The 14,347-nt window shown below is 43.1% G+C and overlaps 1 protein-coding gene across 4 annotated transcripts in view; it reads left to right on the top strand.

Annotated features, from left to right (window-relative positions):
* Osbpl10 (oxysterol binding protein like 10) overlaps positions 1-14,347 on the top strand; it is a 314,690-nt gene that overhangs the window by 131,549 nt on the left and 168,794 nt on the right. For all 4 annotated transcript variants that reach the window (XM_004634215.2, XM_004634216.2, XM_023718519.1 and 1 more), the window contains exons 2-3: positions 5,251-5,426; positions 9,014-9,093. In XM_004634215.2, the coding sequence (XP_004634272.1) occupies positions 5,251-5,426; positions 9,014-9,093 (256 nt within the window). The remainder of the gene's footprint in view (positions 1-5,250; positions 5,427-9,013; positions 9,094-14,347) is intronic.

The following is a 14,347-nucleotide window of genomic DNA, read 5'->3' as shown; positions in this document are numbered from 1 at the left end:
CTCTGAGCTGTGTAGTGTGCAGCTGCAGTGCTGTGCAGGAGAACTAACTGTCTCTTCACTGTGGAAAACAAAACAATCAAAGGATATGAGGGAGAAAAGAGAAAATAAAGGGAAGAGTCAAACCCATGCCCAGAGCTATCTTCTTTCTCATCAGGCCAGCTTCTTGGTGGCATCCTCGCCCAGTTCCAAGGCCAGAAGGTGAGATGAGGGGCTGAGGGCAAGCCACTGCCTACAGACAACCTTTAGATACACCTTCAGATCAATAGAGCTACCACTTGATCCAGCTGTACTACTCCTTGGTCAGCATGCTGTGGGAATATGTGTGTTCCCAGGAGTTTACTGCAGCGCAGGTCACCATAGCCCAGACAGGCAAGCAGCCTAGGTGCCCGTTGGTAGACAGATGGCTAAAGAAAACTGGCGTGCATGTCCACAGTGAAGCATTACTCCGTAATAAAGAAAAATGGAATTGCATCATCTATAGGAAAATGGATGGGGTGGTGGTCATCCTGTTAAGTGAAATAAGCTGACTGAGAAAGACAATTATTGTATGTTTTCTCTAATATGTAGAATCCAGAAGGAGATGACATGAGAGGAGGAGGGAGACGTAGAAATGGAAGAAAATAAAAAGGGAGGAAGTAAAGGAAGGTGATGGGAATGGAAAAAAGGTATTGAGTAGGGGATCTTGATACTATGAATTTGAGGTGAAAAGTGTCCATTCTGTGAAGTCACAGGTCATAAAACAGTGTATGACATTGCCAGTTTTATTTTAAAAAGTATATTTATGCATAGAGCTATCAAGAAATTGTCTAAAATGATGCTCACTGAATTGTTTTAATCTCTCTGGGAGAGAGATGATGAGCACATTTTTCTTTTTTAAATAGTTCTTTTGATTTGAGCTATTATAAAATGTTTCTAAGTAGAAGAAATTAAGAATTACTGTAAGTGTGTGAGGTGATAGATATGTTAATTACCTTTATTATAGGAATCACTTTACAGTGCATATGTATTTCAAAACATGATGTGGTATGCCTTAAATATGTATGATTTTATTTGTCAATTATACTCAATAAAAAGTGAGTTTAAAAAAGAACCTTAGGGGGGAAAAAAAAAAAGAACCTTAGGAGTTAGGTTTATCTCATTACTTGCTCTACAAGGGAGAACCTTTAAGAATATTTTGTGGTTTTTTTATCTAGCAATTTCACTTGGCTAGATGAAGCCTAATCCAGAAATATGCTTAACATTCCTACTTAGAAGGAAAGGGGCCCCTTCCAATAGAGCCGCAGGCTTTGGATAGCAGTGCCTGACAGAGTCATGATCCTGTGGCAAGCCATATTTAATTTTCTTTCCTCCCAGGGAAGGTGGCCAACAGGAATCACTCTCTTTAATGTCACACAGACAGCTTTTCCCTATATGTGACTGGAGCTGACCTACCTTTCAAAGACTGTTCTGAAAGGACTTTTTATTTAGTGGGGTGCAGTTGTTAATTAGTATCCACTGGTTCTCTCCCAGTGTGATAAAATTTTACCACCTTTACAAAAGGAGAGAATTATAGGTGACCTTCCTTAGTACACAGGACTGAAACTTGTGGATTTACATTTAAACTATTTTGGGAAATAATAGAAACTTTTTTCTTCCATCCAAGACAAGACATTAGAATAAAGGTAGCAGTTTGAAACAGGTAACATAAGATGTCATTGATGTGTCCCTGTGTCCTGCCTGATGTGATGTCAGATGTTTTTTTTTTTTTTTTGTTTTGTTTTGTTTTTTGCCATCCTTACTGAAAAACAAAACAGCAATTGATTCATTTCTTTGTGTGGGCTTCTGAATGACGACGTCCTTGGCCCCTCTGCTGTTAGTGACCAGGATGCTCTGAGGGAGGCGTCTGGAGCAGAGGTGAGCTGCAGGCTCCTGCGGCTGGGCTGGTAAGCAGAGAGACGTTAGTGTCTGCCTTTGCTCCACTGTGCTCAGTGACCAAGTGGATGGAGACATGGAAGAGGTGTAGGCAAGGTGTGTCCACCTTTCCCTTGAAAGTGTGAGCCCCTGCCTTTTGTACCTGTCCTGGTGGGAGTAAGGGCGGCTTGCTCGGCAATGGGGATGCAAGTTCGTGCTCTGGCTGCACCAGCAGTGTCTGCTCAGCTACAGGCACGAGGAAGTGAAGCCGAGGTCAACTTGAACATTGCCTCGTAAGGAGAAGGCAAGACCAACTCTTAATATGACCATTGGCGGCCTAGAAATTAAAATTACCCTGGTTGGTCTTTTGTAGAAGTAGACTGGTTTTTGTGCCACCTAGGAGAATAGGAACAAATTTCAGGTAGAAGGATGGGAAGAGAGAAAAGTGATGCTGTGTACACTAGGTGCTGTGCCGGGCGTCCACTTCAGCCACCTGTCACCCGTGTGGCCGTCGGGTCTGATGGGCTCCAGCAGGTGATTCTCTGCCAGATGCTGATTCAGAGACCGGGTACCTTCTCTCGTGGGTTTTGTTCTGGCTCCTAGACAGCGTGTGTGTGTGTGTGTGTGTGTGTGTGAGAGAGAGAGAGAGAGAGAGAGAGAGAGAGAGAAACAGAAAAACTCACTAGTTCATAGGCCTGCATTACCTAGATTCACATTCTGTTAGCTAAGTCTTTCTCTCTCGCTCTTGCCTGTTTTTTAGTTAAGTTTTAGTTTTTTTTTTTTGGCAGCACCAGGGATTGAACTCAGGCCCTTACACTTGCCAGCGAAGTGCTTATTCCACTGAGCCATCTCCCCGGCCCCCTAGTTTTTGTTTTCGTTATGGAGGACCAAACCCAGGTCTTCCAGCTTGCTAGGCAAGCATTGTACTGCTGAGCTATGCCCAGCCGCTTGGCTCAATCTCTTAGCAGCTGTAGTCTCTGCTACTGCTGGGTTAGTTCTGGTGGTGATACAATTCTATGTCTTGATTTACCCAAACTAGTCATGAGAACCAGAAGTGTATTGTAGTGACTTGAAAGTGAGGAGGGAAGGAGTAAAACATTCTTGGTCAGGCCATCTGGAATATTAAAAATAAACCAAAGGGGAGGACTTTGTAAGGGATGGAAGCAGTGCAGGGCTGAGATGCCATCGTCATCTGCCAATGAGCTGGCTTCACCTGGCTCCCCAAGAAAGAAGATGGGGAGAGGGAGGTGGCTTGTTTCCAAGGTCAGGGGCTGCAGCCCTGTGGGCTCTTCCGGAGCAGGGAGGTTCGGGAAATCAGCTACCTAGGCAGGTGCCCGAGAGGAACATGGAAAAAGAGACAGGGAAACCTGAGTGAGATTAGAGCAGTGTTTGTGGCTTGTTGCAGTTGCTGAAGCCTGCACAGTAGGCACCCAGGAGCAGGGCTTAGATCTCAAGTTTCTTTGTACTTTAGGTAATCTGTAAAATGGGCACAATGTTTGTCTGTTAGTTTTGAGACAGAGTGAATTAGGTGGGACGTTTATAAACTTTGTTGGTGGCACTTCTAGGTTAAAGTAAGTACCTAACGGTTCCATTATAAACTTCATACATATCTATGCCTTAACTACTCAGTATTTAATTGAAAAAAATATCAGTTGAAAGGATGGAATTTGTGCACCTATGGGTACTGTGCAGTTTCAAAAATCTTGAAATCCTGAGACATTGTTGCTTTCTGTTCTGTGTTGTATGTGTGTGACTGTCAGCATGCTGTGTATTAAACCCAGGGCCTCATGCATGTGAGGGCTGCACCTGGAGCCCTTGGTGTGACTTTGCCACAGCACTGCTGAAATTGTTGGCACAGACTATCATTGAAGGAGTGTGCTACATCTTGTTCTGAATCTGTGGAAGTAACCCAGGTTAGTGGTGTGGGCAGCGTCTGGTTGTGTTCAGCGTTACATGTGTTCCTCAAAATACTCCGCAGCACCTTTTTGAGGCCACTGTGCAATCCAGGTGCCCCCAGCCATGGGTGAGGAATGATGGGACTCATTTTCCTTCATGCATTTCTTTGGCAAGCAAACAGTTAATGAAGTGTTGAGTACCTTGTCAGTATTGATGGAACATGGGGTCTACCTCTCCAGAGTGTAGGACGCGGCAGGGGGAAGCTAGACACTGAGAGTCAGTCACACAAGTAGATACTTCTCCTGTGGCCAGTGTCATGAAGCAGCATTCTGGGGGGTGGTGAGGAGAAGTGTTAGGTCTGCTTGGGGCCGCTAGCAGGGCAAGAAGTGGAATCCAGAGCACAGGCCAACACAGCTGTTTCTCAGTCTGCCTGTGGTGAAAGACTTCCTCCAAATTGCATTGCGATTGTTTCGTTAGTTACAGCTTCTGTGTGCCAGGTGTTCAACATCAACTCTCCAGTGATAGAAGTCCAGCCCATTGTGCAGTTGAATATGAAACAAAGCCAAAGACAAGAAGAGTTCCAAAAGGCTGCTGTGGACCAGTATCAGTTGGTATAGAACCATCAGAATTTGTGGGTTACACTTTGACTCACTGCTCCATTCAGGAGGAGCAGCATGTGCAAAGATACTGTGGTCAAAGGCAGGTTGGTGAACAGGAAGGAGTGAGGAAAGGAGTGAGGAAGGAGTGAGGAAAGGGTGGGACACAAGGTGAGAAGTAGAAAAGTCAGCAAAGACTGTACTGGTCTAGGTAACTTGCAGAGTTTGAGTCTCAGTTGAAGACTTCCATCCTGCTGGAAAAGAGGAATTTTGCAGAACACTTCATGGGGACAGCTTGAGAGAGTATAAGTAGGCTGAACAATTAGCTACGAAGCCTTGTTGTGTGACTTGGGCAATCTGCGACTCTTGTCTGACCTTGGATGTCCTTTGTGCAAGTGGTTATGTGGAATAGCTTGCCCAGTGGTGTCCAGGTGACTGTGGAAGCACCTGCAGGTCCCTGGCACACAATGCCAGGTACTAGGACCCCTCATAGTACTCGTGCCACTGGTGAGAAGCTGGGGGCCCCATTGTTGCTGCTACCTGGGTGTGAAAGCTTTCTCCCAAGCCTGCCGAGTCCTGGCTGTTCTGGTGACCCCAGGAGGACCATTCTAGGAGAGGCTGTGTGGCAAGGCTTCTCTTAGGCCCCTGCCATTCTGATGCTTAGGTGGCAGGCGTCGTACTGAGTGCTGACTGCTCCTGACCTTGGAGCCACGGCCTGTTAGAAAACCCATTCTGACTTAAAAATCCAGTCTATGTTCCTTGTCTGGGCTGACTTTTGTGAGGCTGTAGGAAGAACCTTCGTCTCCCACTCATGAATCTGGATCATGGATATTAACTTGAGGATAAATGACATGCTTTCTCTGTGCAGGTACTTTGTGCTGGATTTTGAGGCTGGCATTCTGCAGTATTTTGTGAATGAGCAAAGCAAACACCAGAAGCCCCGAGGAGCCCTGTCTCTGTCTGGAGCCATAGTGTCCCTGAGCGACGAAGCTCCCCACATGCTGGTCGTGTATTCTGCTAGTGGAGAGATGTACAAACTGAGAGGTATGTTCCCCTCCTGGAAGCTTCTCGTGTGGTAGCAATGGCTCTCTTGGTTTTTAAAAAGTTAATATTTTCTTTTAAATCACCTTTAATAGTTTACTGTGTTTGGAGAACTCTGTGGTGACAGTTGCTGCCCTTCTTCCCCAGGGGTGGGGAGGTGGTGCTGACATCAGGAAGTACTTATCTTAACTGAAGAATTAATTAACACTTGTAAAGGTGGCTGAGACTTGGGACCTCTGAGGATTTTTATTACTTCCCCTGTATCTATTTTTCTCTAACCTTAGAATATGAATCTTCATTCCAGTACCTTTTGGGAGAATTTGCTATAGGAAAAAAAAAAAAAGCAAAAAACACTTTAAGGACCCTATTTCTTACCCCCCAAATCTCTTATATGTCCAGCTCATGCCCCATGGGTTTAGCATGTTATTTAGTTTTAATGTTATAATGTTATAATAAAATACAAAAAAATAAAGACAGTTTAGTTCCTTGGGTATGTTAACTATGTTATATAATTTATAATCCCCATTCGCTCTGGAGTCCAAGCAAGCTGGAAGGTTGGATATGCCTGCTTGGAACCTTCTCTTAGCGCAGGATCTCTTCTTCAAAGCCTGTCCAAACCATTGTGGTCATAGAGCTGGTAGCGAGACTAGCCAGTGGTATGGTCCCCTCCACTGTCTTCTGAAAGCCAGTGTCCATCCCACATCCTTGGAAACCAGGACTGTCCAGGCATGCAGTACTCACAGTGTGCCCATTGCATGGTGACTGTGGCAATGTGGTGTGTTACACTGTTCAAGCAGGAATCTCCGATGCTTCAAAATCCAAATGTGCATGCACGCTCAGACACACACACACATGAATCAATGCTCTTTACTGAGGCCTGAGAGTGTGAACCATGTGTTAGACATGGAGAGCCGTGGTGCTTCTGCCTTCTTGGTAACACTGCCTATGTGAGACGAAGGAGCGAGAGACCCTGGGTCATCTGTCCACGATCCATCGGGTGATTGCCTTCGCAGCACCAGGCCAAGGGTCTGGGGCCCCCTGCCATGGTGCGGTTACACCCTTCTACTGCCAGGCTATACTGTATAGAAATAGCGCAAACTAGCTTCTTAATCTTCTATATATAAATTCTGTTTCAGAATCTATAAAACAATCCAAAACCCTATGAAATAAAACTGCCTGTAGTTGAAGAAAGCTTTTTGGTTTCTCAGGAATATGCTGAGATTCATGTTCCTTTGAGATTTCATACAGCATGCATTCCAGCTGGCTAGATTTATATCGTCTTCAGCTTTGTTTTGCTGTTTATGGCTTAAAAATTAAGAGCAGAAACAATAGCAAGCAAAAAATGTGAAGGCACTTTCCCCTGTTTGTGGTTTATAAAATGACACAGACCCACACAAAAGAAAAACCCAAATGATTTGACAGTTGAGCCATCTCATCTTGCCATTGAGTTGTTAATATTCTGTGGATTACTAAACCCCAGCTTTATAAAATGTGTAATCTTGATAGCAAACATGCAAGTTTTATTATTTTTGCATGAAATAGTCACAATTGCTAAATGTAGCCACCACCTGAGTAGGAGCGAGGCAGGTAAGTCCTACAGGTTTGTAGCCTGTCCTCTGCCCGTCTCACGGAGGATTTTTCATTTCCTGCCATGGCGGTGGAACGTGATGCCAAGAATGTTTAGTTTGGGGGAATGTTTTCATTGTTGAGCCTTTGGAGAGTGTTTTCTTTTTCTTTGCAAGTGAATTTCCCCTGGTCTTACACTACGAAACAGGCCTCCTGCCAGAAAAATCCTCTTATACTATTTGGTTTTTTTTTTTTTTGTTGGTATGTGGGGTTGAACTCAGGACCTTGTGTTTGCCACGCAGGCACTTATGCCACTGAGCTATCTCCCCGGCCCAATTCTCTTACACTATTTGAAATGTGCCATCTCCATCCCTTAAATAGGACACAGCCTAAGAATTCATGGAAGTTCATGCTGAGGTTGGGTTTTATTGACAAATAACACTTAGGCTTATTTTTATTATTTATTTTATTTATTTATTTATTTATTTTTATTTATTACATTTATTTATTGTGTGTGTGGCCAGCTCAGCCCACCAGGGGGCGGGGCTGACTGGCATGTGGTGCTGGGGGATCGAACCGCGGTCCCTGTGCTTTGCCAAGCTTGTTTCAAGTAGGTGCTTTAGACCACTGAGCCATCTCTCCAGCCCCTAGGCTTATTTTTAAAATTTTATTTATTTATGTGTGTGTGTGTGGGGGGCAGCTCAGCCCACCAGGGGGCAGGGCTGGCTGGCATGTGGTGCTGGGGGATTGAACCGCAGTCGCTGTGCTTTGCTAAGCTTGTTCTAAGTAGGTGCTTTAGACCACCGAGCCATCTCACCAGCCCCTAGGCTTATTTTTAAAACAAGTATAATTTCCATAGGAGTTATTTTTTTCCCACACACAATATTTGTACAGTTAATATCACATGACATTTATGTAGTTATTAATACAGTTCAATTGATTTAGAATTTATTAGAACCTGCTATGTGAAGTTATATCTATGTATATGTTTATTTTTATGGTGCTAGGGTTGAACCCAGGACCTTCACACTGAGCTGCATTCCCAGCTCTCCCTGTCCCCTCCCTTCCTGTTCCCTTCCCCCTCCCCTCCCCCCTCTTCTCCTCCCCCTCTTGTTTTGAGGCAGGGTTTCACCAATCACCTAGGCTGGACTGGGACTTGAAACCCTCCTGCTTTAAGAAGAACTGCATTAAAAAAAAAAAAAAAGAAGAAGAACTGCATATATATTATTAAGAGATAGGGTGTAGATGTGAGGTGATGGCTGTGCGGTCGGCCTGCACATTAGTGCCTCTGGGGGAGTTTGTGCCTTTGGTGAGGCAGCCATTGGTGTCTAGTTCTTTCCATATGAATCAAATGAATCCTTGAGAACATATATTACCACGGAAATTCAACTGAGCTCCGAAAACTGTCTTCTGATCTTCATAATAGCCAAATCAGGTGGAGGCATTTAAAAAGAATCACATTTCTTTCCCTGCTGCCTCTTTAATGAAGTAGAAAAGGCTTTCAGAGGAGGTTAAAAAAAATGGTGAAATTGTTCTTGTAACAATAAATTCTTACTATGCCCAAAGAGGGAGTTTGTGGGATTCAATGTGGTTTATTTTTTTTTTCCCCCCTGTCCTCCTCTTGTTTCCTTTGTGCTGGAGATTAACCCAAGGGCGCTGTACCACTGAGCTTACACCCCAGCCCTTTGTTTAAAACTTTGAAAAAAAAAAAAAAAACAAAAAACCCCCCAAACTTTGAGATGGGGTCTCCCTGGGTTCCCAGGCTGGCTTTGAACTTGCAGCCCTCCTGCTTCGGCCTCTCAAGTAGCTGGAGTGTCAGGGCTGCCCCACTCTTGGCTGCGATTTGCTTCTCGGTGTAAGCTCAGGCCCCTTGAGAAAGCTGGTCTGCACTTGATTTTCCCTGACTGCTTCCTGTACCTCTCAGTACCTGAGCCTCTTGTCCTCTTTGGTGGGAATAGAAATAAGTTTAATGTTTTTTGGAACAATCTCTACAAGTGTTCCTTTCTCTGTTTCTTCTATTTCAGCTGCTGATGCAAAAGAGAAACAGTTCTGGGTGACTCAGCTTCGAGCTTGTGCCAAATACCACATGGAAACAAGTTCCAAGGTGAGTAACCAGGGGAAGGCGGAGGGCTCTGAGCCACCTGGTCGGCTCCTCTCAGCGCAGCATCTTGGGGAAGATGGCTTTCACTTTATTTCTAAGTTATCCACTGTGATGGAATTTGTGCTTGTCCTGCTGCATTTAAATTTAAAGCCTGGTCCAAAAAAAATCTAGGATTTTTGTTACAGGCAGAACATCCAGGCACACAGATTCTATGGGCACTGATGGTAGAAAGACACTTATTGCTGTCTGTAGTCAATTTAGGTAGCTATTAATTGACCTACTGAGTGGGTGATTTCACTGTGGAATCAGGGCATCAGATTTACAGCTCTTGAAGACTAGTTGTTGTCACTGACTCTTAAATAAAACTGAGTCCTCCTATTGAATATGTCCCCTGCAAGGAGAATCTGCATTCTAATTTGGTATCCAAGTGTGATTTTTCTTTTCAGGGTCTTGAGAGATCTTGTGTTACATGTGCAGGAGGATGTGCCTATTTTCAGAGATTACTGTGGAGAATGTTCAGTTGCAAAAGTATAGGACATCATTGAAAAAATGCTTTGATCCAGAGCGATGAATATTTGTTAAAATTTGTGCTCAGATGGCTGCCCCTATTATATCATGAGCTGAAATACAGTTAGTGTGTCCAGCTGTCTTTGTCTGTATTATGTCTGGTAGACAGATCCATACTTCAAATGAGTCCATTTTGATGCCCTGCCTGCTTGCTAGCTCAGGCCCTGTGAAATCTCCAATTACTTTGCTGCTCTGTCTCCTAATACAACCTGAAATGATTTCTTCACAAGGAGTTTTTTTAAAGGAGATACCCCTTGCATGTGACTTGCCTTTGACTGTCACAGTCACCCACAGTGTCCCTCTTGCCTGTGCCCCAGGTGAATCTTCACTGTGTGAAGACCCCCTTCTTCTAATACCTTTCTCCCTCAGACCTTTTATTTTCTAGGAATTGTGGTAGGAGTTCTAGACATTTCATCATTATTTTATATATACCAAGGCAGGGCAGTTTGTTGTCTTCAAATTAGTTGTCCAGATTACCAGATATATGCAGGCACTTTGGATCTCTCTTCTGTTTCTGTCTCACTCTGTCTCTGTCTCTGTCTCCGTCTCCCTCCCTCCCTTTTCTTTTTTACTTTCTTGTTTTTATAAAACAGGATAAATCAAAAAGAAACTACCCCTACTTATTTCTAATCATGCTTATTAGAGATAATTGTCCTTATATACCAGTCTAGAGAATTTAGGGGTGTGCCAGTCTGTATTGTGCTGTGTGTGCTATATGCCTGTACCTCTGTCTACATCTAATTTTTATATCTGTGAGATTATACAGTGTAGGGGTATTTTTCACCCCCCCCCCCATGTATATAGTGTACTTTGGAGATCTTACCATGTTCCACTTTATCCTTTTAGGGTGGCTGGTTAGTGCTCTGAGGTGTTGCTGTCCACGCACTGAGTGTTCTCCTGATGCTTACCATGCTTGTTTCCTTTCGTTGTATGCAGTGCTGGCAGTAAACGTCTTGGTTTCATGCATACCTTTTATACCTCTAGGTTGATGCCTGTAGGATGATTGTCTGGGCGGCTTGCTGAGTCATGGCATGTGTGTCTTGGGCTTTCATAGACGCTGCTGCTCTGTCTTAAGATGCCTTAGGCTGAACTTCCAATTCTGGTTTTTTTTTGTTTTTTTTTTTTTTCTTCGATGAATCACTGGGGAGAAGGAGAAGTGAAGGCATCCTGCTGGTAGTGAGAGAAGACTTTAGAGAGAGAACGTGACTTCTTGATACATTCCCGGGTTAGTTTTAGGACTACTGATTAATAATAGAACCAAAATAAGTACTTGGCATTTAGGCCTGTAGGATTCCTCACTGGAGAACTGGCGGTGGTGAAGTTGCTGCTACCTTTTACTCATCCCCAGCCAGTGTGACTCGGTAGGGAGTGGCCGTTTCACAATGTGAGCAGATCTCCTTCAGCAAAGGTGTTACCAAGGCTGCCTAGATAGAAGTTAGTGGTGAGGTGAAGCGGGGCTTAAAGGGCGTGATGACGCGGCATCCGGGTAACTGCAGGTCACTGCTTGGTTAGCACGGTGGTTATTAGGAGCGCGTATGTTGTCTCCTCTTTGCGGTGTTTCTTCCTCGGGCTCTCAGCAAATTAGATCCTACAGCTGCTAGAAAGAACTTCCAACTGTTAAAGACTTTGTACTTAAAATCGAGTGTTTCTTGGAACAAATATTAGGCAGGCAAGATGCTCCCAGCATTCCAACTCACAGGAAAACGGGACCACAAAGGTCCAGAGTAGATGAAGGCTTCGAAGGTAACAAGTACAGTGGTTGTAAAGCCCTCAGCTGCCTTAGTTACTCCCTGGTGAGGCTTTCCCTAGTGTAGAAGCAAAAGGAGAAAAAAAGACGTGTTCCCAAAGCTACCTTTATGTAATAGGTGATTAATGAGACTACTTTTTTTTTTTCCAGAAATTGAATTGGTGTGCTTTTGGAACATTATTCTTTTTTTATTAAAGAAAATGTAGCATGTTGACTAATCAGTTACTTTTAAAAATGTCAGGTTTACTGAGGTATTATTTTCTTTCTGTGGCACCAGAAATTGAACTCAGGCCCTTGTGCTTGCCAGGCAGGCTGTGTACTGCTGAGCTATAGCCCCAGCCCTGAGCATAATTTTCATGCAGTAAAATGTACCCTTTTAAGCATAAAATAATCACAATTAGTCAGCCCCCCACTCCCTTTATAACCACTAACTGATCCCCTGGCTGTAAGTTTTGCTTTTTCTAGAATGTTCTGTCTAGATGGAATCACATGGCTTTTAGTGTCAGACTTCTTTCACTTACAAAAATGCTTTTGAATTTCAGCCATGATACTGTATATACCAATAGTCAACTCTTTTACATTTTTGCTATTTTAGTGGGCATGTAGCAAATTTTCTTGCAATTCTTTCTTATAAAAATCACAAGTGGATGATTGTAAATCAATTCCCAGACTTAAAGTGCTTTGGCATTTGAAATCTAAAGATCTGGCTGTGAGCCTAGCCCTCTGTGGTTATGCAGGAGGAGACTCTAACTAGGAAGCCAGGGCTGAGACTTGAACAAGGTAAGCGGATGCACCGTGAACCTGGAACTCCTTGCTCTTGCTTTGACCTCACAGATGACCGTTCAGCCCATGCACTTCCTCTGCAGGTGATGGGACCCGCTTTAGGTTGTTTCTGGATAGGCGGGAGTTGCTAACTAGTGGAGAACCTCCTATTTTTGAATTCACATAGGTTTAAACTGTGACTTTTATGTTATTTGAGGGTGAAGTTGTCAGGGTGCAGGATTGGTATCCTAGCAACAGTAGAAGACTGACTTTCTCTGAAAACAGTCAACAAAGGAGCATCCTTGGATGGATGGATTTATTTATTTGTTTGTTTATTTATTTATTTTTATGTACTGGGATTTGAACTGAGGACCATGTGCTTGCCAGGCAGGTGCTTGTGCTGCTGAGCTATATCCCTAGCCTGGTTTTATTTATTTATATATTTAGCAGTTTTCCTCTACTTTTTGTATGTCTTCAGAGTTAAAAATTTCAATGTTTCCAAAGTGCAAATGTCAACCAGTATTCTAAATTTTTAAATCAGGATTCTCCGTTTCCATTATCCTGTCACTGCTGATCAGTTTTCTTTTTACTGAGTTTATTGGTACACTTTAGATATACACAATGATCATTTCATCACAGGGGATTTATACCTGCCCTTGATCTATCTTGATTCCTCTTTTTCCCCCAACCCTCCTCCTTTCAACCTCTCTTCCCCTCCTTATTTACAAATCTTTGCTTCCATTTGCTTCTTTTATTATTTTTCTATTCCTTTCCTTCCCTTCCCCCTCCCTAGTTCCTCTTTGCTTTTTGAACAGTTTCTTCCTCTTTCACAATATCTGTTATATATTCTGGTCTTTATTTACTCTTTCAGTTTCTCACACTGTGGAGACATTGCAGTATTTACACACGTGCTCAGTGTATTTCAATTAAGAGGATGGTCTCAAGGTCCGTCCATTTACCTAGAAATGTTTCAAGTTTATCCTTTTTTATAGCTGAGTAGTAGTCTTTTGCATGAAAAAAACAGATCCCTTTTATCCATTCCTTGGTTGATGGTCATTTGGGTTGTTTCCAAGATTTGGTTGTCACAAACTGTGCTGCTGTAAACATGGATGCACATATATCACTGTGTATGATGTTTTTAATTCTTTTGGAAAGATGTCAAGGAGCGGAATAGCTGGATCAAATGGGACCTCTGTTCCTAGTTTTTTTGAGGAATCCCTACACTGATTTCTACACTGGTTGCATCAGTCTACACTCCCACCAACAGTGGAGAAAGGCTCCTTTTCCCCCATAGCCCCTCCAGCATTTGTGATTTGCTGATTTCCTGATGACAGCCATTCTTCCTGCAGTGAGATGGGAATCTCAGCGTTGTTTTAATTTGTATCTCTTGAATGACCAGTGATGTTGGACATTTTTTCATGTATTTTTTTGCTACTTGAGTTTCCTCCTCTGAGAAGTGTATATCATTGCAGATGCACATTTTTGGGTTGGGTCTTTAAATTTGGGGAGTCTGATTGTTTTTTTTTTTTTCAATTCTGTATATGTTCTGGATATTAGTCCTTTGAGGACCAACTGGGTAAGAGTTTTCCTTACTCTGTAGGTTATCTTTTCACTCTGTTTATGATTTCTTGTGCTATGTAAAAACTTTTTAATATGATGAGATCTCAGTTGTTCATTCTTTGTAGTATTTCTCCTGAGATTGGGGTTTTGTTCTTGAAATCTTTGACTGCATCTGTCTTTTGTGCAGTCCATCACAGGAAACCTTTGTAAGTCTTTTAAGTTAATTTGATTTTCAAAATGCCTTAATGATATTGCTTGAAAGTACCATTGGGCTTTTGCTTTAATTTGGAGGGTATGTGAACTCGTTGCACAGTGAGCATTTTTGGAAGGTTTGCTTGGACTCTGAATGAACCATCTTCTGATTATATCCATCTTCCAATTTGTGACTTTGTGGTTTAGAGGAACTATTGTAGGGTTCAGGGTGAGGAGACACCTTGAAATCCTTGCTTTGTCAGCTGTGCATTGAATATATTTTCTGCTTTTGATCCTACCTCCTCATCTTGGAAGTGGTGACAACAGCTGTCTTATAAGGGCCAAGTGGCTCACGTAGGGCAATACAAGTGAAGGCAGTTGTGATGCGGACCCCCCAGAGGGTTAGGGGTTCCACAGCACCTGCTGATT

The sequence above is a fragment of the Octodon degus genome, unplaced genomic scaffold (genome assembly GCF_000260255.1).
Source record: "Octodon degus isolate 3935 unplaced genomic scaffold, OctDeg1.0 scaffold00059, whole genome shotgun sequence".
NCBI lineage: Eukaryota > Metazoa > Chordata > Mammalia > Rodentia > Octodontidae > Octodon > Octodon degus.
The sequence above is the reverse complement of the archived record's forward strand: the minus strand, read 5'-3'. Positions and strand labels throughout refer to the sequence as shown.